Source organism: Suricata suricatta, chromosome 1 (assembly GCF_006229205.1).
Source record: "Suricata suricatta isolate VVHF042 chromosome 1, meerkat_22Aug2017_6uvM2_HiC, whole genome shotgun sequence".
Taxonomy (NCBI): Eukaryota; Metazoa; Chordata; class Mammalia; order Carnivora; family Herpestidae; genus Suricata; species Suricata suricatta.
This window is the reverse complement of record NC_043700.1, coordinates 108,346,984-108,371,136: the sequence shown is the minus strand read 5'-3', so window position 1 is coordinate 108,371,136 and position 24,153 is coordinate 108,346,984. Positions and strand designations below refer to the sequence as shown.

Sequence of the window (24,153 nt, the reverse complement as noted above, 5' to 3'; positions counted from 1 at the left end):
AAGAGGGCTCAGATGCTTTACTTTTTTTATGGTTCTTATACCAGCCATTTTCATTTGTGCAGTACAAGTAGTGGCCTTACTTTAATGCCAGAAAAAGGGGAAATAAATAGGACCTCACTCATTGATGCCTTCAATGAATGTCCAGGAAAGATAAACCCTGTTGTCATGTTTTCTATTTTCAGAAAACCCAAACCACAGAAAAGATTCCCAAGGACATATAAGGTAGCATATTATAAAATCAGAACAAAAAACTGTTATTGTAAGGAGTTGTTCAAATGGAAACACAGCAGAAGAGTCACAGAGGATACAGACAATGGAAGCAAAAACAAGTGGAAACACCACCAGGATTCCAGGGGACAAGGTTGGGGAAGGAGTGTGTAGACACACCCTCACGCACTCACATTTAAAAGAAAGGTCTTTTAAACATCTCTAAAGCATTTCAGGAAGGAAAGCAGAATTTAAAAGATCACAGGTCATAGTTGCAGAACAAAAGCAGTGTGTCGAAGATGCCGACTACTTTAAAAGGTATTTGTCAGAAGCAGAGAACGGACTAGCAAGTCACATGGTGCCTACCTGAGGTCGACTCCTGGAGTTTCTCTCTCTTCCTCTTCTTTTTCTTACCCTGGAAGAAGCCAGGCACAGGTCATGTTACAGACTGGACTACGGACACATGGATAAACAGATACAAAAGCGCAGAAGGAAAGCAGTCAACAAAGAGGGGCGGGTTCCTCATTCTCCCTCTACTATCTAGACATAGAAACGGAGACCGAGGGAACGGGAGAAAACAGATTCTCACCCCGTTGTGACCTCTGTCCCTACAGTGTCTTACTCAGCATCAGTGCTGACAGTGGAAGTGGTCTCCCACAGCCTCCCCAGGCTGAGGCGGTCCTGGGCTGTGGCCGAAGATACCCGTTCAAGGGAAGCCCGCGGAAGGAGGCCTCCGATCACTAACCACCACACTGGGAACCCGCTCCCGGGCTCCTGAGAAATCTTCCCTTTGGTGAATTCTACCACGTAATCAAAAGTTCACGATATTAACTGAGGACCTCTCGTCCCCACGGCACAGGCATGACATGATCACGGATAGCGGCGGCAAGGTAAGATAGAACCTGAGAACAATGAAAGGTAATTTTAAAGACTGATTTCTGACAACTTGTTTCCTACAACAGACACAAAAATGTGCAATCTTAAATACATCTCAAAATCACCTTCGCAGATTTACAGTTTTTAAGTCCCACTGATGGTGATCTACTCTTGCTTTTCTTCATGATTTCCCCCAAAAAATAACTGTAATAGGTAGGGCAGAGACACAGTATATGTTTGATTTATGTTAACATTAAATGGCCAACCTGGATTAGGATAGTACTTTCAAATAACTGTAACAGAATACATACCTAATCCAAGATCTCTATCTTATGTCTGCCCTAATAATCACATGAACAAAGAACAAAATACAAAACTCTTAAGATTACACTGAATGTACCATGTGTCTATAGTTTTATGCACCTCAGGATAATTTTTTTTCGTGTCACATGACCTTGACCACTGGGGCTTTAAAGCTTTGGAAGGCTGCCTCACACTGTCCTCACAAACAGCAGATATTAGAGACCCTGGGAAATGGCATATCAAAAATAATGGAGTCCTCCTTAACGTTATTATTAAAAGTCCTCTGGGAGAAGGGGAGCAGAGGGAGAGCATGCTTCTCATGGGGTTCCCTGATCTTCCTTTCAAATGGCATTACTGTGGTTTTCAGAAGACGCTATGATGTTTCACGTGTCAGGAACTTCTTCCTCCTTTTCTCCTCCTAGCTCCCATTTGCCCTGTAACATCATCTCAAGCGCCAGCTCTTCCGGGAAACTTTTCAGCCCTTCCCCACCTCCCTCCCTGTCCCATCCCTACTCCACCCTCCCTCCAGGCAGACCTCACCTCTTCTTCCCAATGTCATAACTGCCTGTGTCCCTGAGACTCTCTCCACATGGCCCTTGGCTCGAGATCACCGCCGTAGTGTGTCAGCCCATCTCTGCTGCGCTCTGCAAGCCCGGCATGTGGGACTGCCAACGCCTTGGTGAAAGAGCCTATACTACCGTCTAGGTATAAATGCAGGTGTTGCAGGAGAATCACCATTTTATGATAGATAGGAAGACCGAAGTAGTTGGGATGCACTGGTGTCAACTTACACAAAATACTCATTTGTGTGCGGTAAGTATAAAAATATTTTTCATTAAAATTATATATAATACCAGGGTTATTAAGCATTACATTTAAAGCTCTAATAATACAAATATCTGGCTGAGCTCACCTAAGAAAATATGTGCACTGTTGATCTATGAAGAATTCAGTTATAAAAGATAAGGATCATAAGAACAAATTGAAGTTATGACATCTGTGATGCTGCAGAATAGAGAATTTTCATGTTAAATAGTTGAGATACAACATTTAATGTGATCTCAGTAAGGATAAGGACAGCATTCTGACACTAACCGCAAAGACACAAGGCATGTATCTTTCTATGCTGTTATTTTAAGAATATTATCTTTAGCTAAAGTGCTATCACTTAATTGATTTCTGTTTGCCTTAGTAATTAATAGGCTTTTTTTTATTATTATAACAAAATGATGTAACAAAGCTGGGTTTTCCCTTCATTCCGGGGAATCCCACAATCAAGTTACACAAAACAATTTCCTTTAAAAATTGTGCAGAAAAAAATCTTTAAAGGTCGATTCACATCATACTGCCTTTCTTCAAAACGACTGCCTTCCCATCTCTCCATATGGAGAAAAGGAGAGAGAGCCAGAGGGTCAGAACACGTGTTTATCTCTTTTTAAAGCTTTATACTTTACCTAAGGATCAGAGACAGAAACTTCACTCAAAGACATTCAACGAACAGTGCTACATCTATGCAAACCCACAGCACAGCTCCTCCGTGGGCCACATGTGTCCAGAAAGATGCTAATTACTGCCCAGAAAACAGAAGCACGGTTCAGGGGTGAGCACTCGTGCCCTGCGGCAGTGTTCTTAAGGCCTGTGAAGACTGTGCTAGTTCCTGCCGCAGAGACGGCCAACTGCACAGATTCTGAACGTCCAGGAGGGCCGGGTAGTGGGCAGTTTAGCCACTACCCGGCCTTGGACCAACGACTTAACCTGTGCCACCCCTCGATTACCCTCATCCATAACGTATGAGAACACTGTTGATCCCCCTGAATTACAATGATGATTAGAAAACATCACAGATCGCTTCTCGGCCTTTTGGCTACGATCATGTGTAGAAAACATCACAGAACACACGTAAGACAGTCCTGGACAACAGGCACATGGCAGGCATTAGAACGACCAGCCGGCAGCTCAGGAGAGTCCAACGAGCTGCTGCTTCTAAAGGAACAAAGAGCGAGGCCCCCTCCTTCCTTCATAGTCATTGTCACGGCCACCGTTGAAGCTCCATGCCCCCCCAGCAGTGACTGTTTTTGGAGCACATTGCAGGAAACAAATGTATTCCAGAAGTCTTGGTGTCCCATTATATGGGACGTATGACCTCAGACATGCAGTCAGCAGGACCATCGACCCCGAGGGTCACACATTAAGTTACACATGGATTAATAGCTTCACCCTCATCCTTTTAAAAAGGGACGATTCCTAGACCTGATATTAAGACTGTCTTAGCTGGCTTTTCTAAGGCCAGACTCACATGGAGCATGAAAATGATCTTCGAAATTTTAAATTGGGAGCTTACATAATCAAAACTGTTCCCTTACATGAAATATAAAACTAAAATATATAATGTATAATACACTTTCTTCAGTAACAGTCTTTGCTATATTAAGACCATGTTAGTAAAATGTTCAAATTCTAAAGTAATAAAATAAGAGGTCCTATGAATGGGTATTTTGGGCCAATTGGTACAACTTAAAAAAAATACAATACCTACTCCATCTGAATAAAGTACATAATAGACATCAAGTACCTTAATGTGAAATAAAAATTTTTTTTAATCCAGTTTTGATTAACCTGTGGCAAAAGTCACTTGAATACATTCTTTTTAAGAAATGTAAAATATATCCTTTTGAAAAGAAATCTGACAATAAATGTCAAAGAGTCTTTAAAATATTTATATCCTTTAACTCAACAATTCCACTACTGTGAATCTATCCTACAGGAATAGCAGCTCGAAGCATAGAAAAATATGGTTATGCACAGATATCTTCATTGCAGGATTATTTCCAATTGCAAAAAAAAAAAACCCCTAAATATCTAAAAAATAGGAAAAAATGGTTAATTGTGACATTCACACAAAATACTACATAGCCATTAAAATGGATATATAGACACTATGCCAGAGCAGAAAAATGCTTACTATATATAAGAGAAAGCATGGCACAAAATTGTATGTTATACCCACACATACTTATATCCAAGTAAAAAAACCATACACACAGAAAAAAGATACCATAACCAGTCATTACTAATGTGGCCTTTACATGAGGAGATTAGGAGCTTCTACAAAAATCTTTTTCCACATTTTAATGAGAAGGGGTTTTTTTGGATTAAAGTTTTACCTAAAAAATGTGCCATATAACCAAAGAAAAAAATCATGGTTGCTCAAAACTTGCAAAATGAAATATATCCATGAAATCTTTATTATAAAGTTCATTAACTTCCAAAAATAGGAAATAGTATGAGCATTACATACATAGTAGTCCTCCGCTGCCTGTAATTTTGCTTTCCGCGGTTTCAGTGACCCCAGCCAACCAGGGTCTGGAAGCAGGTGATCTTCCCCCTGACATAGTGTCAGAGGGTCAACAGTAGCCCAACACAACATCACAGCCTAAGTCAGTCACCTTGCTTCGTCTGATCACTCAGGCATTATCATCTCACATCATCACAAGAAGCGTGAATGCAGTACAAGAAGGTATTTTGAAGACACAGACCACATTTATATAACTTTTAGTATAAGAAGTTGTGATACGTCTTCTATTTTTCTGCTAATCACTCACTGTGCCTAACTTATAAACTTTATCATAGGTATGTATGCACAGGAAAAAAAACCGTAGTATCTATAGAGTTCAGTACTATCTGTGGTTTTGGGCACCCACTGGAAGTCTTGAAACGTATCCCTGTGGGTGAGGGGGGACAGGGGAACTACTGTACTCTGAAACACGTTTCCATCACAGAAGTAACTGGAAGAAAGAATGAGTGAAAGCAGAGAGCTGTTGGTACGCAGAAGGAGCTTACATAATTGTCTCTTGCAGACCAGCCTGGATAGAGCTGCATATGTAGCTGTCTTTCCTTCCGTGCTAATTCATAATATTTAGCCTGCTCTTCACGGGAGAGGGCATGCCACTAAAACAGAAAGAGGAAGGGAAAACAAAAATCAAATGACAGTAAAGTAGAAACAATATTATATATTTTGTGTTTCAAACGTTAAAGAATGAAGATAATAAGCACTTAGACTCTGATTTATTTTTAAATGGCAGAAGAGCAAACGCGGCGGAAATCCACTCGGGAGTCTGGTGGCGAGAGCGAAACTCAAACTTCGCACTCTCTATCCTGTTCTCCGATATCACATAAACACATCAAAGGCAATTAAAGTATCCAAAGTAAAATGATCTGTCACTCACCTTTTCTGTCTTCCAATATGAATTGGAGAGAACTTTCACTGGTGACCTCAACACCCAACTCAGCCTTTTTTCATAGTTTGTACCATATTCTGATATTTGAGACCGAGGACCATGTATTTATGCAAAATGTGATAAGTTCCAGATGTCTTTTCCACCTAGACACATCCTCACCTCACACACTCTCCCACTGTCATATGAAGAGCCTGAAACCTTCATCCTATGATCCAGTCTATAAAGCAAGACCTCAAGTCAGTCTGTCTGATTCCCTTCAGCCTTTCCTCATACTTGCAAACACCCCACTTGTCTAGAGGGAGGGCATGGACAACCACATCAACTGTACATGCACTCCTTACAGCTATGGTTTTAGCTTCCTTCTGATGGAAAGCAAGGAACATGGTCTAGGTTTATTCTGAGCCTGTAGTATCTAATTTGGAGAATGTAAGGACTGATACCCTGCACACTTTCCATTCCCTTTTAATAACTGCCATAATTATGTATCACGTAGAGCAGAATGGCTTAAGTCGGCAAGGCATCCATTTGGGAATTTAATCGGCTTATATTTGCACACTGCTTTGTGTATGTTCGCACACAACTTACTCCAGGTCCCCTGGCAGGCAGTTTTCAAGTATTTTCCCCAGTTCTTTGATACCAGGATCTACCATCAAACCTTCTGGGGAAAATGGCTGGGCTTTGGGGGACAACTGGCCAGAGGCGATGGCACGGAGGCGGGCAGCAGGGAGAGCAGACCTGACCCATCCCACGCACACCCAGCTGTGGGCTAGCTTCCGCCGCCCCACTCCTGCTCACCCCCAGCTCTAGGGTGCTAGAATATTCTTTCTTATTCACAGCTGCCCTGCCTATTGATTTTAATTTCCCTGTCATAGTTTTAAAAAAAATATATATAATAAGGAAGAGAAAGGAAAGGTGTGGCTAAACTGGGGAAAGGATGGAGGAATGAGAGAGGTGATGAGAAAGAAAGAGTTCTCCTGGAAGAAGACGGAGTCCTCATCAGTTTAGACCCGGCTCCTGAGACACGTCTATGCAGCGTCCGTCAAGGAAACAAACACCTGCTGCTCCTATTTCTTAAAAGACCAGGAACCTGGTCTCAAGAACACTTCAAGCACCCTCTGCCACATCCCACCCCCCCACCCCCACTCCAGCCTCTGGCACACACAGTGCCCAGGGGCAGGGCAGCGGCTTCTAGTTCCTCTGGAAGCCCCCTCAGTGCCCAGGCCTCTGCGTTAGATAGGGCAGGCGGCTTATTTTTTAATTGCTTTAGAAGTGCCAAGTATCAAGTAGCTAAGAAGCATGACACACAGCAGGACTTGGTCTGAGCTTGAAGGCAAATCAGCTAATATGCTTTCCTTTTAAAAAATGATGGGGGTGGCAGGACGGGCACTGGGGAGGTGGCAAGGAAAAAAGAAACCCTGAAAAAAGTTACCTGAGACACAGTTCTTTGTACTCACAGAGTAGCCACAATTAGTGAAATCAAGCCTAAGAAGGAGGCGTGTCTGGGGCAACAGTGTGAGTTTAAACCAGGCTTCTACCAACGGCTGGCTTTCCTAAGTCTGGAACACTGACCTAGTACTAGAGACCTACACAGGGAGGGAGACCAAACTGGGCACAGTGGAAAAGATCAGCCTTGACTGTTTGTTTGTTTTTGAGAAAAGACTAATCATCAATATTTACACGGTTCTGGTGCTAACTATGATTGGCAAGAGGCAAAATGTTACCAAACAGGAACAAACGGAGACAAAAAGGAAAAAAAAGTAAACAGACACTTTATGTAAATTTGTTTATTCATTTGAGAAGTCAGATTGCTCTTATACCAATAAGAGCAGTATATATATCAGTATAATTTTATATAGTTTATGGCAGCTTTATAACTTTCTGAGAAAACCTGGAATAAGTTTTATAAAACTTCTCAAAATATGTATGGAGGTTGGGTCTTCTACCAAAGCAACCAGTTATATTTCACCCAAAACAAGACACAGGTGACAAAACTGAGCAAAATGCAAAGAGACAAACCAGGCCATCAACTATTTACTTGAATTTCCAGTTGCTTTTAGTTCCCTGATATTCCTAATCCACAAAATCTACCCACAGAGAAAAGATCACTTACCAGAGTAAAACAATGGTATTAAAGCCTTATTATAAATGAAAACAAAAAAATCCAGTACGAACGAGAAAGACGGTTTTTCTTTATAAGGATATCTGCAACACAATGGGCTAAAAACACTTTTCTATCTCTTGCTTACTGAAAAATTGAGTTAGTTTTTAAAAAATCAGGGGCGCCTGGGTGGCTCAGTTGGTTAAGCATCCGACTTTGGCTCAGGTCATGATCTCACAGTACGTGGGGTCAAGCCCCCATCAGGCTCTGTGCTGGCAGCTCACAGCCTGGAGCCTGCTTCAGATTCTGCATCTCCTGCTCTCTCTCCCTACCTCACTCATGCTCTGTCTCTGTCTCTCAAAAATAAATAAAATTTAAAAAACATTTTTTAATAAAAAACATTAAAAAATCAAATTTCATTGTCAAGATGTTACAACTAGTTGGGGAAATACTCATTTAACTTGAAACGAGTGTTTACAGTTCCAAAATAAAAAAAAAAAATCTGACAATAAATTTGCAGTAAATGGACTTCCTTTAACAGCCTGGAAGGTCTAAAAAGGCTTATTTTATTGTAAAGTAAGATTTGTACCATTATTATTTATAACATGAAATAGAAAACTTTAATTCAAATGACTTGAATATTTCTTTTTAGAGAGATGTTGATGATGAATAAAAATCAAAAGATAAAATGTTCCAGGATGGATTTAAGTTCCACTTTTAAGAATTCTAATTATCTCAGTGTAAAACTCCTAATTGTAAAGCCAGGAACTTTAAAGAACCAGCAAGGACTACCCTGCCAGAGGGGAGTGAGGAGAGGGTAGAAAACCCGATCTTAATCAAAGATCTCAGAGACCTATAAATAGAAACAGGTGTCCAAATCAAAGACAGAGAGAGACCCCAAATGAGAACCATCCTTTAGGACACATACTCTGATCTGGGGATCATTAAGGGAGCTGAGAAAGTAGCAATTGTTGGAAACACGCATTAAAAATAGGAAGCAAACCTCCGTGTAACATCCTTACTTACTCTCTTGAGCAGGAAAATAAGTCCCACTGGAGGGGCCAGGGGACCTTTAACTCAAGAAAAGCTGGGAGTTTTATTCAAATTGAAAGAAGCACATCAACCTTTCTTTCCCTCTGGCTTCTTCTTTTAAATGGCCGGGGGAATGGTCATCCGCTTTTAAGGCGAAGTTCCTCAAAGATGATGGGAATCATTTATCTGCTATGCTCTGGCTTGGGAAATCACTGTAATTATTGTTATTAAGTGTTTAAGAATCCACAGGGAGGAGAGTATTGTACACAGGGCACCAAGAGAGCTATAATCTGCCACCACACCCTACCCCCTGAAAGCCGGGTGTCCTGCAGACTGGAAATAACTGCATTTTTATTCTATCCAACAGGAATCGATAATGCAAGAAAGCCTGCTTCCCTCCATCTGTTTAGATGGCCCAGAGACCTCCTGAATGTCTTACATCATAAATGTTGAAACTTATTAGGCTTGTATCAAACGTGGTAAAAATTATCCACAACAGCTAAAACATGATCATCTAAGTTTCACAAAAGTTGTCAGACCTTTGCCTAAACGTTCATTTACAAATCATGAATTTGAGAGGTTGCAAAAACAAATACACCAGGTCATAATTTAAGTAGCTATCACACACATATGAAGAGCATCAACAAACTAAAATGAGGCATTTCTAAAATTATAATTTTTCCACCATTCTTCAGATACCTAACTTTTAAAACCATTTCAATCCTGAGAAAAGCACCTGGGAAGATTTACTAGCCTATGGGCTGGTGGCGAAAAAGTGTCTGTCTTAGCTGTAGCCTAGGGCCTGGTATACAGTAGCCCATCAGAAAAATATCTTGGCATGGGTAAAATAAGGAATGAGAAGAAAAGGGACAATCCAGAAATCATGCACATATACACTTTAAGAACCAGAAATCAATTCTGGTTCTTAGAATAAAGATTTCTCTGGCTCATATGAATTCTTCTAGTTAAAAACTTCTGAGTAGAACAGTTTCACTTCTATCTCAGAAGGAGTGACCACCTTTGTTTACCCGGCTTCTTCCAGAAGCCTGGCTGGTACTACATGGACTCTCTGTGGCTCCCTATGTGGGCTAAGTGCTTTGCTGCTTCAGACAGGAGTTGACACACCTGTCACTGCACCTGGGAAGGGTCCATCTCTCCCCACTAATCGCTTGGCTAACTTCTCCTCATCCAGGTCTTAGCTTAAATACTGTTTTCTTAGAAGGGCCCCTCCCTAGCCCCCTGTTATTCTTTCTTATAGTCTGACTCTTTACATTCACAGTATTTATCACAATTTTAATTAACTACTGGGTAATAATCTAACATCTACATCTGTCACAAAACTTTAAGCTCCATGAAGACAGACGTATCTATTTTATCCAGCAATTATTATCTAATACCTACCAGAGTACCTGGCACATGAAAGACACCCAATAAATGATAGCAGGGCAAATGGTGAACATTTACAGGAGGTGTTCTATGTGCTAGGTACAACCAAAGTTGTTTACGGTTCATTCTATCATTTAATCCTCCTAAAGATAACTAACCTATCTTGTTCTCTTTGTTACTTCCCAAAGTGGCTGATGATTATATAAATACATCCTAGGACTACCTTTAAGGTTCCAAGGTCATTGTAAACATTTACATACCCCCCCCTCCCGCGACTACTTACCCTTCTGCCCAGAATCTGGTTGATAGCTGCACTTTCTTTTAGAGTACACTCAGCTACAACATTTGCTCTCATTTCTTTCATGTATAACATAAAAGCGTTCAGAGGCTTCTTAATGTGAGGTCTTTTTGGCTCCTGTTCCTTTCTCTGTTCATGCTGAGGCTTCCTAAAAGGTGGTAGGGATGGTGTGGGGTCGGGGGGGGCAGGGAGGGACAAGGGAAGGAAGAGATGGGAGGAGAGAAGCAGAGCATCTGTTCACGTCACCAGTCAAACTCAGGCTGGGGACAACCCTCTAGGAAGGCTGTCAGAACAGCATCCACTTAGAAAAACAACTCATTTGGAGTAAGGATCCTTAGGTTTGAGAAGGTTTACCCATAGCCATGGAAGTGTCTGACACAAAATGTAAATGGGTTTGGTAAGATGCTCCATCGAGGACCCTGAGGCTGAGCTCCCCGGCTATCTCAGGAAAAACCAAACACACATTATGGGGAGTTATTCCTCTTTCAGAACTGAGGTTCCTAACTTTTTTGGGTCAAGGGCCCCTTTGAGAAGCTAAGGAAACTCTAGACCCTCTCCCCCAAACACAGGCATGTTGGCTTTGCCTACATGTGCAGGGGTTTTATGGACTGTCAAATACACCCCGCCACCCGAACCTCCCATCCTAGTCTACAAATCCTAGATTTACAAATGTAGTCACTAATCTCTTCAGGGAATTTAGTCCTGCAATAACAGCCTGGGACAAACCTCGGCCTGATGGGGGATCTTGGGCGTGGTTGTCCCTTTCCACTGAATTCTGTCCTTTTGAAGCCTCAAGCTGGGCGAAGTGCATTCCAGAAGGAAATGCATGGAACCTTCCAGTCTACTTCCCTCAGATACCAGTAGGTGCTCCCTAATAATCAGAACCTAGTTAAAAGCTGGTGGTCTGTGGCTACAGCAGCTCAAGACTACTCAATGCCCACACTCTGAAGATTACTCCGTTTTGGTGAGGTTCCCTTGATCTTTTGAGGTCTGTGCTCCTTCCCAACCTTAAAATCAGCACGGTGACAATCAAGCTGCCTGGAGTCCTCAGGGGCAGAACTTTTCATAATAAAAGCGAGGGAGGAAATATTCCACCGTAGCTGGAAGAAACTGTTTAAATCCTCAGAATACCCGAAGGCAGTCACAGGTGAGACCCGAGCCTACTCACACGTGCATTAGGTCACTGTCAGTGTGGGGGTGTTCCTGTTTGACCTGAGGCGTCACGATAGCTGGATGAGGGATGCCAGTTGTGTGGGGACCAGGAGGACCAGGAATCATATGATGGGAAAACCTGAAAGGAAAGTTAAGGAAAGAAAGCGTATGTACTAGTGGCTGTTGCTGCAAGAGGAGGCAGAACTGAAACAACCCGCTAACTGCTGTTGACTGAGTGAAAACACCTCTGCACACACAGGAGTGTGAACCGCAGATTAGAGCGGGCCAGTACTTAATTTCTTTCTGTATTCACGTGGCAAATATCTATGCTTATTCCTTGTAGAACAGATTTTTTGTTTCAAATTAATAGAATCGGACATTTTTCCTGGGAAGGCTCTAGGTCATAGAATTTAAAAAAAAAGGGACTTCTCTTGCAAAGCAGCTTTTAAACAAGAATTCCAATTTATTGTAATTGCTGGAAACATAACACTTTATTATCATTTAGCTTTTTAAATTATTTTTAAATATAGCTAAAGACACTGCATTAAAGCATCTCTGCCTCCATTCCCAAGCAAACTGCCACATTAAGTAAGTCTTCTCATGTTGTTGCCTTCTTTATTGATACTAGGAGAGAACAACTGAGAAAATAAAGGACAGGAAGGGGCTTTTTTTCAGCCCCCAATTTAATAAAGCTGCCATCAACATCATCCAAAATAATCTCTCACACAGAAAGAAAGTAATGTTGGAGAGACTAGCCTTGTGGAAAACATAATAAAGTTAAGGGGAAAAATACAGTTCTGCCCTAGGTAGGAACTACAGATGCTAAAGGCTTTTCTCCTGAGTGTGCTTGGTACAGCATAAAAAAAAATCTCAAAATATCTACCACCATACAACACAAAGGAGGGCAACTGCCATGCAAGAAAAATAAAAGAGAGTACTTTCAATAGTGCTTTGGATAAATTTGAATATCCTGTAGAAATTTTTGCTTTTCAAACTGTTTTAAAGTAAACATTTACTTCAACGAGAACAATGTTCTCATGTCTTTTATAACATTTAGCACAATTAATTCCTTCATCTGGGAGGGAAAGAAGGCACTCTGCTTGGATCAGAAACAAATTTTTAGAAATTAAGGAGGCATGGGAAAAATACAAATATTTGATTAAGTGATGATGCTCTGCTACTTGGATCGTTAGCAAAGATACATGATGCTGGCTATTTGCATGGGAAAAATCCTGTCATTAGAGTTCTTACAATGTTAAAAGAGCCAAAAATATATTTGGGGAGGGAAGGTCTTAATTTCATGCCCTCCCAACAAGCTAGATTTACAATTTGCTAAGCAAATGATGATTTTTTAAAAAGCTGAAATCCGCCTCAGAACTCGGGAATTTTATTACCTATATAAGCAGCACAGACTCACGACCAGTTAGCAGCCCCACAGTCTGACTTCCAGCACAGCAGCGCTGGCTCCCGGACAAGCCACAGCGAGCACACAGATGGTGCACAAGTGTGTGTACATCAAGCACAGGGCAGACGCCGTCCCCTCCAGAAGCAAAAGCATCACACAGAGCAGTGTGGCATGGCAGATCTCACGGGGCTGCGCTTGAGCTAACATGTCCACACAGGGCCTGATTCACACACTAGGACACACACCCGCACGGCCTGTCAGCCTGTAAGCACCGTTCTTTCTCTTCCGACAGCCTGGGTCCAGGAAGGCTTGACTATCTGGGTATTTTCGAACACTGTCGCGTTAAGCTGCTACAACTGTCCTCCAAGAAAGCAAATTACAGAACTCAGACCAAACCAGTCTTTATTCTTGCCCCCCACCCCCCAGCATATTTTGAATCAAACAAGCTCTTCTCATACTGTCTACTCTCAGGACACGTCACATCCCACGGTCAGGTGGCAGTAAATGCTTTTGGATGCAGTTTCCCCCTGGTGTGGCCAAGTCCGTCTCCCCAAGGAGGGTGGCTGGTGCTGGTGGGGTGCAGCGTTTGGCTCCTACCCAGGAATCTCTGCAACACCTAGTGTGGGAGCCAGGCACACTGCACAGACAGACACGTGGCTGAGCTATGCACCCTCCTAGCCAACCGAGAGGCAAGCAGAGGCGCACACAATGCAAGCGCAGGAAGAGCAACTTGTCCTGGGCCCGGTTTCCGCCCCCACCTACCTGGACATGGAAGTGTCGACTGACAGTGAGGATGGGTAGGGTTGCCTGAATCCTCCCGTGATGGGATATACAGGCTGACCTTGCCTGAGGTCACAGAAGAAAGGAACCCATCAATGACAAAACATGAGTTACCAACCAGCAATAAGAGTTTGAAGAGGGGAGAAGAGGGAGGGCTTCACAAGGACTGTGTGGGGGTGTTACACACCACGGCGTTGCTTCAGTTACCACCTGCTTCCCTCCTTAACCTCCGCCCGGACAACACATCGTTCACCTTGAGGAGCTCCCACCCTCAACTTTAAAAACAAACCAGCCCACAAATTACCTTCCATCCCTTTCTCTCTGTCAGCCCCACTTATGCTCTGGACAAAACAGGCACGTAACAAATGTTTACTGAGTATAACAGAACCGTGAGAATGGGGAGTACTCCTTTCAGAGTTTTGAGAACTTCAGGGAAGGACAGAGGGAAGGGAATGAAAGTGATATAAAAATGAATAGATATTTTAAAAACATCACACTCCCCCTATCCTTTCATATACCCATGCTACAGGCAAGAAATAAAAGATCAGTTAATTGGAAGTATTCCCTTTCCACTGCAAGAATTCCATCTCTCTCTCTGTTTTTTCCCCACATCTCACATTTCTCATTTACACCATCTATATTTCCGGCTACCACTCAGCACAGGATTATTGCCCCTAAGTAGTAAGTTCAGACAGAATAATTGATGTAGGTTTGAAAGTGTATGCATGATCAGTTAAACTCAAACAGTTATTGACTGAGAGATTTAGTACTACATAGAGAGAGACAGACAGACAGACAGCTGGAATTTCCATGGCAGGATGACACCTTCTTGCTGCAGAAGAGAATGTAAGGGTGTCAAGGTAGGGAGACTGGGGCAATGACAGGGACCTTGGGGATAGAGGACCAGATCAAGAAGGGAGAGGGCCCATCTGCTACAGCTGACACAGTGCTTCCGTGGAGTGAGCTGTGGGGAGGGAGGAATGAAGAAGCGGTGGGGGGAAGCTGTGTGCTAACAGTAAGATGATAAAAATAGGCTACACTAAGTCTTTCTTCCAAAAATATATTTCCTTTCCCTTACCGTTACAATTTAAACATTTTAGAAAACAGCAGCAGTAAGAATTTTTTAGAAACAAGAAAATAGAAAGTGTTGGGATTCTGAAAAAAGAAAGCCCAAACGTCAGTTTTTCACTTGTCTGAACTCAAACTGGTGCTTACTTCATTAACATCCAAAAGATGGTTTTGTATTTTTGAATTTCTAGTCATTTGTCATGTACTTCACCTGCTAATTTTATAAGCAAAGACTGATGTTCAATGTGTCTAAGTCTGTTTCAAAAATGAGCTGTTAATAAAAAGCTAGACAAGAAAAACCACACCGAGCGCTCTGTACAGGCACAGCAAGTGCCCAAAGCCACAGACTGAATCCATAAACCTATATGCTTCAAAAGCAGAGGCTACATAGTCATTTTCTACACCTATTAGCAAAGGCATTCAATCCATTTCAAAGTCTGTATGTTTTTTAATCTTTCAAATTGAAATGAAGTAAAGTTAGCACCTTGCTTGTTGATGTGAAATTTCTTCAACTCTGTAAGTGTTACCGTTCATAAAGCTAATTTCCATGAATGGAAAGGAAGTGTTCAGATGCCTGGCTGACAGTTGTAGGAAGGATCTTACCAGCCAAGAGGTGGGGTAATCTGTCCAACACCACCTGGAGACAGAGGATAAAAGGTAGGAATCTCAGGAGCTTGAGGATGTCTGGACATGCCTGTTCAAAAGAACAATGAAGAAGTAGAGTTTTCAGATTCACAGAACATTTGACTTATAAGGATAACAGAAAAGCAATAAAAGTCTTTGTGCCACTGATACTTAAGGTCTAGCATAAAACAATGTTTATCAGATGCATTTAACTGAAGTCTGTTTGTTAGCTTTTCTCAAGATTTCATAATCTAAGAAAACACGTCTTATGATAGGACATCTTGGGGAACTCTTGAAAGAGTAAATATGCTCTGTGTGACCATAATGAGATTTTTAACTTTTTTAGTTTGCCCTCATTATTTCACTTTGGTTAGGAAAATGGTAGACAATTGTTTTTGTGTTGAATGGAAAAATGACAGCCTTCCTAAGTAGATGGCCTGCCATGGTGCTCAAGGATTAGGTAAATTGCCACTTTCGTATTTCCATTGGCTCCCTTATGGACACATAGATTTGGGAAATGTGATACCTCAGAGGATCAAAGATTAATTAGGAATCATCTTCAGCCCCATAATGGTCACACTTGATATGATTCATTTGGTCTCTGCCACTTCAGCTCCAACTAAGCTCTTCATCAAGTTGAGTCCTCTGGGCTCCAAAGTCAAGCTTTTCTGGATTAGTTGTATTCCACAGAAAATGAGAATGCCACCAAATTGTTTCTTGAGCTCACAATCCCTGGGGTACACTGCCCTATAACTGTAAAAACCACCTAAAGATTATACCTAATCCCAGTCCCAAATGACATCTCTTTGTTTATATTTTACCTTGGGTGTAGAAAAGAAGGGACACATGCACACAAATGCAAAATATAAAAACTTAAGATTCAGTGTATTTTGGGGAAAGTGATTCTGATTAGGATAAAAAGCCACAAAAGTTTCTTTATATAGCTAATCTCGCCTAAAAAGCCCACTTCCATATATAAGCACACAATTCCAGGTTTATCACCCAGAATATGCATTCAATGGTTGTATACTGACCAATATGTGAAATTAGGTGAGCACATGAAAGATACTCTTTTAAGTATTGTTTTTACAGTTTAAAATGCCTATGAGTTTAATCTTAAAAGATATTTAAGGCCTTGAATATATGGGAATGACTTAAAAAGTGTTGCCTTCCAAGTGGGTGTTAATTTGACTCTGAAGTTAGGAAAAACTCTCTCTCAATCCTTATAGGAAACAAGTAGGAAGGAGCTTACATGAGATTATCTCATTTGTGCTGTTTTTAAAAGACTGTCTCAAATCCGTCATCCCCTCTTATTTGGGCTAGAAATACCACTGTGTTTGGGTCACAGTGGACCCTAAATTTCATACTCTGGGATTCTATTTTCCCCTTGGGCCTGAGGAGGCTTAAGCAGTGGGGTGAATCTAAGGGAGCCTACCATGATGATTCTTGACATCAGATTCACTGGGGAGTTTCTCCAACATGCTGTCTGCACCCCTGAGATTCAGAAACCTCCCCAAACATGAGGGACAGCAGCGGGACTGCTCAGTTAAAAATAACAACCAGACTAATTCAGAACGCTGGAACCTTCATGGAAATGTGAACTTGAAAATCATGACTAGAGGTTATAGACCGTCAGAACTATCTACTTCAAGCCTTTTGTTTTGCAAATGGGGAAACCAAGGTCTGGGATGATTAAATGACTATTCAGGCATCCTGTTAAGGTACATACAAAACATGTATTGTCCTGGACTTTTGTCACTGGGACACAGCCAAGGAACTTGCTGATGATCACCTCTCTAAGCAGACAAAACTAAACCCTGCTCTCCACTCCCATCCACGTTCCAGGCACACTTAGAATGCTGCATCAGTGATTCTGCAGGCGCAGGAGTGATGCAACTGAACACAGTATAAACTAGGTGGATTTGGTTTTGCTTCTGGGAGGGGAGAGGGGGAACCACCATTTACTTAGCACCTGCTGCATGTTAGTTCCTATGCTGGGTATCCCATTTGACTATTTCTATTAAATTTCTACTCATATTTCAAATACCTGTCTCTAATATCTACAGCTCTGAGATCTCTTTCTTCCTTGCTCGAATCTATGATGTTTTATTTGTACTTGTAACAGGGCACTTAAGATGTTCTTCATTTTGTTTTATAGTTAGTTTGTGCAAATGATTTCCTGCGTGAGCTTATATACTGCTTGGAAAAAAGAGACCATGTTTTACCAATCTATGTTTCAAACTATGGTGGTCTCCAGAGGAGGTTCTCAGTAAACACTTCTGAATGACTGAACAAATGAACAAGTGTATTAAAAGTGTTTAAACAGACCCATTCTTCATTTTGGGTCAATATTACCAACAACTTTGCCAACAACTGTACCAACAAGTACATGATGTGACTTAGGTCATTACATGAGCAGAAAATGGATCTGTGTTTCCTACATAGCTTATTGTCATGTTAAGATCCTAGAAGTGTGTGTCTCTCCACCAACTGCTGTGCTACTGAAGACACATTTCACATCATTCATTTAACTAATATTTACTGTATACTTACTATGTGCTGGAGGCTATAAACATCATAGCCTTAACGAATTTTTTTAAATGTTTATTTTTGAGACAGAGACAGAGGGCAAGCAGGGGAGGGGTAGAGAGAGAGGGAGACACAGAATCCAAAGCAGGCTCCAGGCTTCTGAGCCGTCAGCACAGAACCCAACGCAGGGCTCCTTCCTACCCAGGAACTGTGAGATCATAATCTGAGCCAAAGTCGGCCGCTTAACCAACTGAGCCACTTAGTCATCCCTAGCCTTAAGAGTTTTTAAGCTTTTATAAATAACTCTGACAATTACAGATGAAATGATTCTGGAATCAAACTTATATGGATCTATCAATTCCTTTTTTTTTTTTTTTAAAGCTTATTTATTTTGGGAGAGAGAGAAAGTGCCAGTAGGAGAAGGGCAGAGGGAGAGCAAGAGAGACAATTCCAGGCAGGCTCCACACTGATAACCCATAACCATGAGATCATGACCTGAGCCAAAGTCAGATGCTCAACTTACTGAGCCAACCAGGTGCCCCGGGATCTAACACTATCCACCACTCAGCTGCATTTCCTTGAGGAAGCTATTTAATTGCTATTTTTCTTTAAAATCAGTATAGAGGTCCTGGGTGACTCAGTTGGTTAGGCATCCAACTCTTGATTTTGACTCAGGTCATCATGATCTCATGGTTTGTGAGATCAGGTCCCAAGTTGGGTCTGGGCTGACAGTGTGGAGACTGCTTGGGATTCTTTCTCCCTCTCTTTGCCCCTCCCCAGCTCATGTAAGCATGCTTTCTCTCTCTCTCTCTCTCTCTCTCTCCCTCTCTCTCTCTCTCTCTCTCTCTCTCTCTCAAAAAAATAAACTTAAAAGAATAAAATTAGTTCAAAAATGTAATAGGGGCTGTGGTGAAGAATAAATGCATCAATATACTTAATACAGAAAAATGCTTGGTACACAGTGTTAAGTGCTATATGAGTGTGGTTATTTATAAGGATGAGGGTAATATAAAGACAAACAGATAGGTAAACCCTGTATTTCCTAAAAGCTCTTTCTTTGTAACATTGTTGTAAGACATAATGAGGAGAAAATGACTGATATTACCTTCCTTTCCCTTTCCCACACCTAGAACCTACCCCTATTCACATAGGCCACACCAACACGGTGAGAGAAAGGTAAAAACATGTGCTTCCTACTGTGAAATCAACCTAAAGTTATTTTCCTACAAATGAGAATCAATTCTGTTATAAACAGTTTATATTTATTGGATAATTCTATCTATGGTTAAAGTATGGACATGATACTTTTTTTTTTTTTTTAAATAAAACTAGCCAGCCTCCCAGGAGTTTAGAAATTAGCAACTCTGGCCCCAGTACCACCTTGTTCTAACTAATTTAGCTACATGATATAACTTAAAAGGCTGGTAATAGAAGAGAAAGAGAATAAAAGAAAGAGACCTAGGGAGCTTTTTACTTTTTTTTTTTTTGGTGACGAATGTGACCAAGTAGAATGATATAAGCCCAAAATCACATAAATCAGTTCTTTTTAAAAGTTTTTTTAAAATGTTTTATTTATTACTGAGAGAGAGAAAAACAGAGCATGAGCAGGGAAGGGTCAGAGAGAGAGAGGGAAACACAGAATCCGAAGCAAGCTCCAGGCTCTGAACTGTCAGCACAGTGCCTAATGTGGGGCTCAAACCCATGAACCGTGAGATCATGTCCTGAGCTGAAGTCAGCTGCTTAACCAACTGAGCCACACAGGTGCCCCAAATCAGTTTTTAAACCAAAGTCTACATATCCTCAGAGATAGTGACAAGGTATATAAAGTCTTTGTTTACAAAAAAGTAATAAAAATAAGACTTTATATTTAAAAAAAAACAGTGTACAGAGTAGAATGAGAAAAACACAAATGTGGGGGTCAAAGTAAGAACATCAAAAAAATGCAATTTTCTGATCATGCCTACTAGTTCTTTATCTAGTTCTGTAGAGTTAAAAAATTTTTTTAAAAGCAATGATATAAATGACATTAAGTAAGGCAAAACAAGGTAGGGCAGCAGAAGATCTGGAAACACAAGAGAAAATATAAATGTAATTGATAACTGGTCATAAACTTGTCTTTTTAAAAAAATAGAACTGTCCTAGAATTTTTTAAAGAAAATACTTCTGAACCATGATGTGCTATTTTTTTTTTTTAATAAGTGTGTTTCAAAGTGATGAGTACACGGCCTAGAACATAGCAAGCACCATGTAATTGTTAAATAAATAGTTAAAAACCAAATAAACACACTGTTGGATTTTTTTAGCCAATAGCTTGAGGCTTTTATATCTATCTTTAACTGTCATCTATAGCTTCATGGTTCCCAGATATGTATCCCTGGCTCAGATATCGCTCTGGGATGATGACCCATAAATCATCTATCTTCCCTGTTGATGTCTGTAAGGCACCTGAAACCACCATGACCGAAGTCACACTCTTGATCTTCCCTCTCAAACTCCACCTTCTTCCTAAAATACCTATCTTACCATACGTCCTCAGACCTATCTTGGATGTTTCTTATTCTTTGGAGGCCCTTGATAAAAGGAAGTAGAGGAAGGACTAGAAATGAGGAATAACACTGAGGCAAACCCGGAAACATGTGCATAGGTGATTCTTACCTTTCCTAGGTAAAGGTACAAAGCTCCACTCAAGCCAAAGTCCGATAATGACTACAGTCTTCAAATAAGCTGTTTTAACAATGGATGAGAATGAAGGCATTGCGGATTTAACCTACAGGAGTTCACAGTAGTGGAAAACACACCCAGCCTCTGAACTCCACTCATTTTTTTATACATACTAACTTTTGTTGTCCACTCAAGTTCAAAGAGAAGGCTGAAAAAAAGGGTGAAATGCTGGTGATGGCAGATTTTACATCTTTGCATTCTCTGTTGTCACACAGTTTTATAGGATCTGTTTTGATCTTTTTAAGATCCTGTTGAGGTCCACGTGTATACATATGTACATGGAAAGAGAAGAGACAAACTCATCCTCAAAGTATGCTCTAAGCAGAATGGACCAGAAGGCCTGCAGAATCTGAGCTCTGAGTCCTACAACCAACTCACACCCATACCCGTCAGGTTAGAAACCAGGCATTCTGGAGGTGCCTAGGTGGCATCTGACTTTGGCTCAGGTCACGATCTCATGGCTAGTGAGTTTGAGCCCCACATCGGACTCTGTGCTGACAGCTCAGAGTCTGGAGCCTGCTTCAGATTTTGTGTCTCCCTCGCTCTCTGCCACTCCCCTTCTTGGGCTCAATCTCTCTCTCTCTCTCTCTCAAAATAAATAAATAAATAAACACACAAAAAAAAGTTTAAAAAAACTGGACATTCTGATTCTTCAGACTGCTTATGCTATGTGTTCTTCTATAAACGATATAGATGAAGAACTGGGTAATAATGTAGAGAAGTAAAACAAAATTCATGTTACTCTGACTTTGAGATGGTTTTATACTTTAATTATAATTAATACCTAAGTCGGTGCTGGCAAATAACAAAAAGAGGATAAAACATAATAAGGACTAAAACCAAAAGGAATCACAAAAGGCTGAAAAGGAGAACAAAGTAAAAATGTCCTATGTTGTCGTTTTCTAACGTTTTTCGAACACTGTCATCAACACCTAGTACTTCAATAAATGAATACTGTAGGGGCACCAAGGACTGAGTTTTTCATATCTCTGTACAATATATTGGTTTATACAGTGGATAGTAGATTTTCAAAGCTGTCACTTTGAAAATTACCCTTTTATGTTTTTCTTCTTCTTCTGTTTTTAATCCTGAAAAATAAAAGCCATTAACAACAAACTCCTATGGGTTTATAAAAACTGCTATCAAACAAATGTATTTTGATCCACCCAGTGACATGGAGCAAAGGCCCCTGTGAAGGTACTGGCCTGATGGATGTGGCTCCTCACTTATTAAGAAGGCGGGAAGACAGAGGCTCTCACCTTGTTTGGAGCTGACATCTGAAGGGAGGTGTGAGGGGTGTGATCCTGGAGAAAAGTGCTCGTCGCTGTACGTGATAAGGGGGGTGAGAGGATGGACCGCGTGTGATGGCTGCACCACAGGCACCTTATTTGACTGCAAAGTAACCACAAGGTCAACAGTTAATAGGAATATCTCTCCCAAAGAAACAGTCACAAAACAGCAGTAAGTGGGTAGTAAGTAGCATAACCCAAGAATCATCTCCAGACCTGAAAAACTGGACTGATCTGCTGTTCTCATTACATCTTCAAATTTTTCCATGTTAAATACTCCTCACCTCTATGGATATCATACCACAAAACTGTCAGTTATTTAATCAGTACCCATGAGACTTAGGTTGTCTACTATTACTTCATATTACATAAATTTCTGTACATGCATATGTATGACCTTCTAGATTATCTCTTCAGGTTATGTTCAAATGCTTATTAACCCAGTTTGCTTACTGAAGCAAAAGTCACAAATGCTTTATAAATTCTTTTTATTTATTACACATGTCTGGCAATAAAAAGGCACTCAAAAATCTGTTCAGTGAACAAATAAATGAATATTATGAATTTGAAGGTCAAATTTTTAAACCCAAGCCACATAAATTTGCTGTACTGATATCCCCTTCGTTTATATAATTTGTAATTCTATAGTGTACATCTTTAAGAACCATGTCACAGCATTTTTTCATGTCTTATAGCTTTCTCAATCAACATGACCATCTGTTATGCTTTAGCACTACTCGGTGCATCTTTAGGTTCTCTGGTTTCTAGAAGTCTTGATTGATTAAAGGGAATTTCTAATCTTGAGTGTAACTGCATAATAGGAAATATGGCCTGTAAGAACACTTTAAATTGTTGACATTTAATATTTTGACATTTTATATGTCTTATATTAGCTTAAAATAAATTTCATTATTGAATTTGGAAGTCTAATAATTAGATAACAATAATACTTTTTAAAGGTGCAGGTTATTTTTTGGACTGTATCAATTTGAAGTCTGGGATCTCTTTATTTGGTCTAAGTTTAATTCTCTCCCCCCACCCCCAAGAAAGTGCTTATTAAGCAAGTAATGTAAACAAGATTCAGGCAGTTTAACCTGATTAGGGAGATTGTTTTTTATAAACTCTACACCCCTGCCCATGAAATAACAAAGTAAACTCAATGCAATTATATACATGCAAAATATGTATCTGGTTTTAAACTTATCTACTAATTACAGCAGTCCCAGGAAAATCTCTATTTACAAACAATACAGTAATAAGTAACTTGTAACTTACGAGGAATATAATACAATGAATTTTGAATATTCATTAAGTAACGAGTTCAGACAAGTCTTTACCGGTTTGAATCAGTGAGATTTCTACTGTGCTATAAACTAAAATACATGTGAAATCTGTTTCTCCAGAAGCAAATGTCTGTATTAAGAAAATAACTAAGGAACTGCTGATGACTGCACAGTATAAACTGCTTAAAATGTAGGTCCACATCGAATGTTGAGGGCCCTATAACACACTTGCTGTATATGGTGGTGGCACCTATGACATACATACTAGTTTTAAATTTGATGTTTTTGTTTGTTTTACAAATTAGATGTAAAAAGTATGTAGCTCCAATGGGAAGGCATACCCTCAGGAAAATTAAGGACAATTATCCTAGTAACACGTAATTCTCTTTACAGCTAGTAATACTAATTTTCTACACCCTGTCATTACAAACTCCACCCAAAAAAACTTATTAAAAAAAAAGGAAGGGGAAAAAAATCGCCCTTTTTTAGACAATGACAAAATTTCCATACTAGATTTTCCCTGTATGATCAGCTCCTCTCTAAACTTGCACAGTTCATATAGCCCTGGGCATTTATTAAATAGAGCACCATTATCAAAGCTCCATGCCTTTTCTCTATATACCTCAGCACAGACATCTATGCATATAAATGTGTGAAAGGTTAAAAAAATGTTTCAATGCTTTTCAAGTGTTAATGATGCAGTTTGCCAAATATACAGAATGAGCTTCTTAAATACAAGGAATTTAGAATGCTAGAGGAGGTGGGAGTGGGTGCAGGGATAGAAGGATATTATTACAAACCCTTTTTAAAATGGAAACAAAAATCTCAACCCCCAAATGCTAAGATGAATATATTTCAACTCCA

General features: G+C 40.4%; 1 protein-coding gene across 7 annotated transcripts in view; it reads right to left on the bottom strand.

Moving 5' to 3' along the window:
* The window catches only part of LEF1 (lymphoid enhancer binding factor 1), a 121,612-nt gene that overhangs the window by 18,871 nt on the left and 78,588 nt on the right, over nt 1-24,153 (bottom strand). For 5 of the 7 annotated variants that reach the window (XM_029942157.1, XM_029942140.1, XM_029942150.1 and 2 more), the window contains exons 4-10: nt 21,977-22,109; nt 15,447-15,537; nt 13,758-13,841; nt 11,607-11,729; nt 10,424-10,586; nt 5,227-5,334; nt 574-622 (exon numbers count right to left, since the gene is read on the bottom strand). In XM_029942157.1, coding sequence (XP_029798017.1) covers nt 574-622; nt 5,227-5,334; nt 10,424-10,586; nt 11,607-11,729; nt 13,758-13,841; nt 15,447-15,537; nt 21,977-22,109 — 751 coding nt within the window. The remainder of the gene's footprint in view (nt 1-573; nt 623-5,226; nt 5,335-10,423; nt 10,587-11,606; nt 11,730-13,757; nt 13,842-15,446; nt 15,538-21,976; nt 22,110-24,153) is intronic. The other 2 variants (XM_029942165.1, XM_029942172.1) reach the window with 1 other exon arrangement.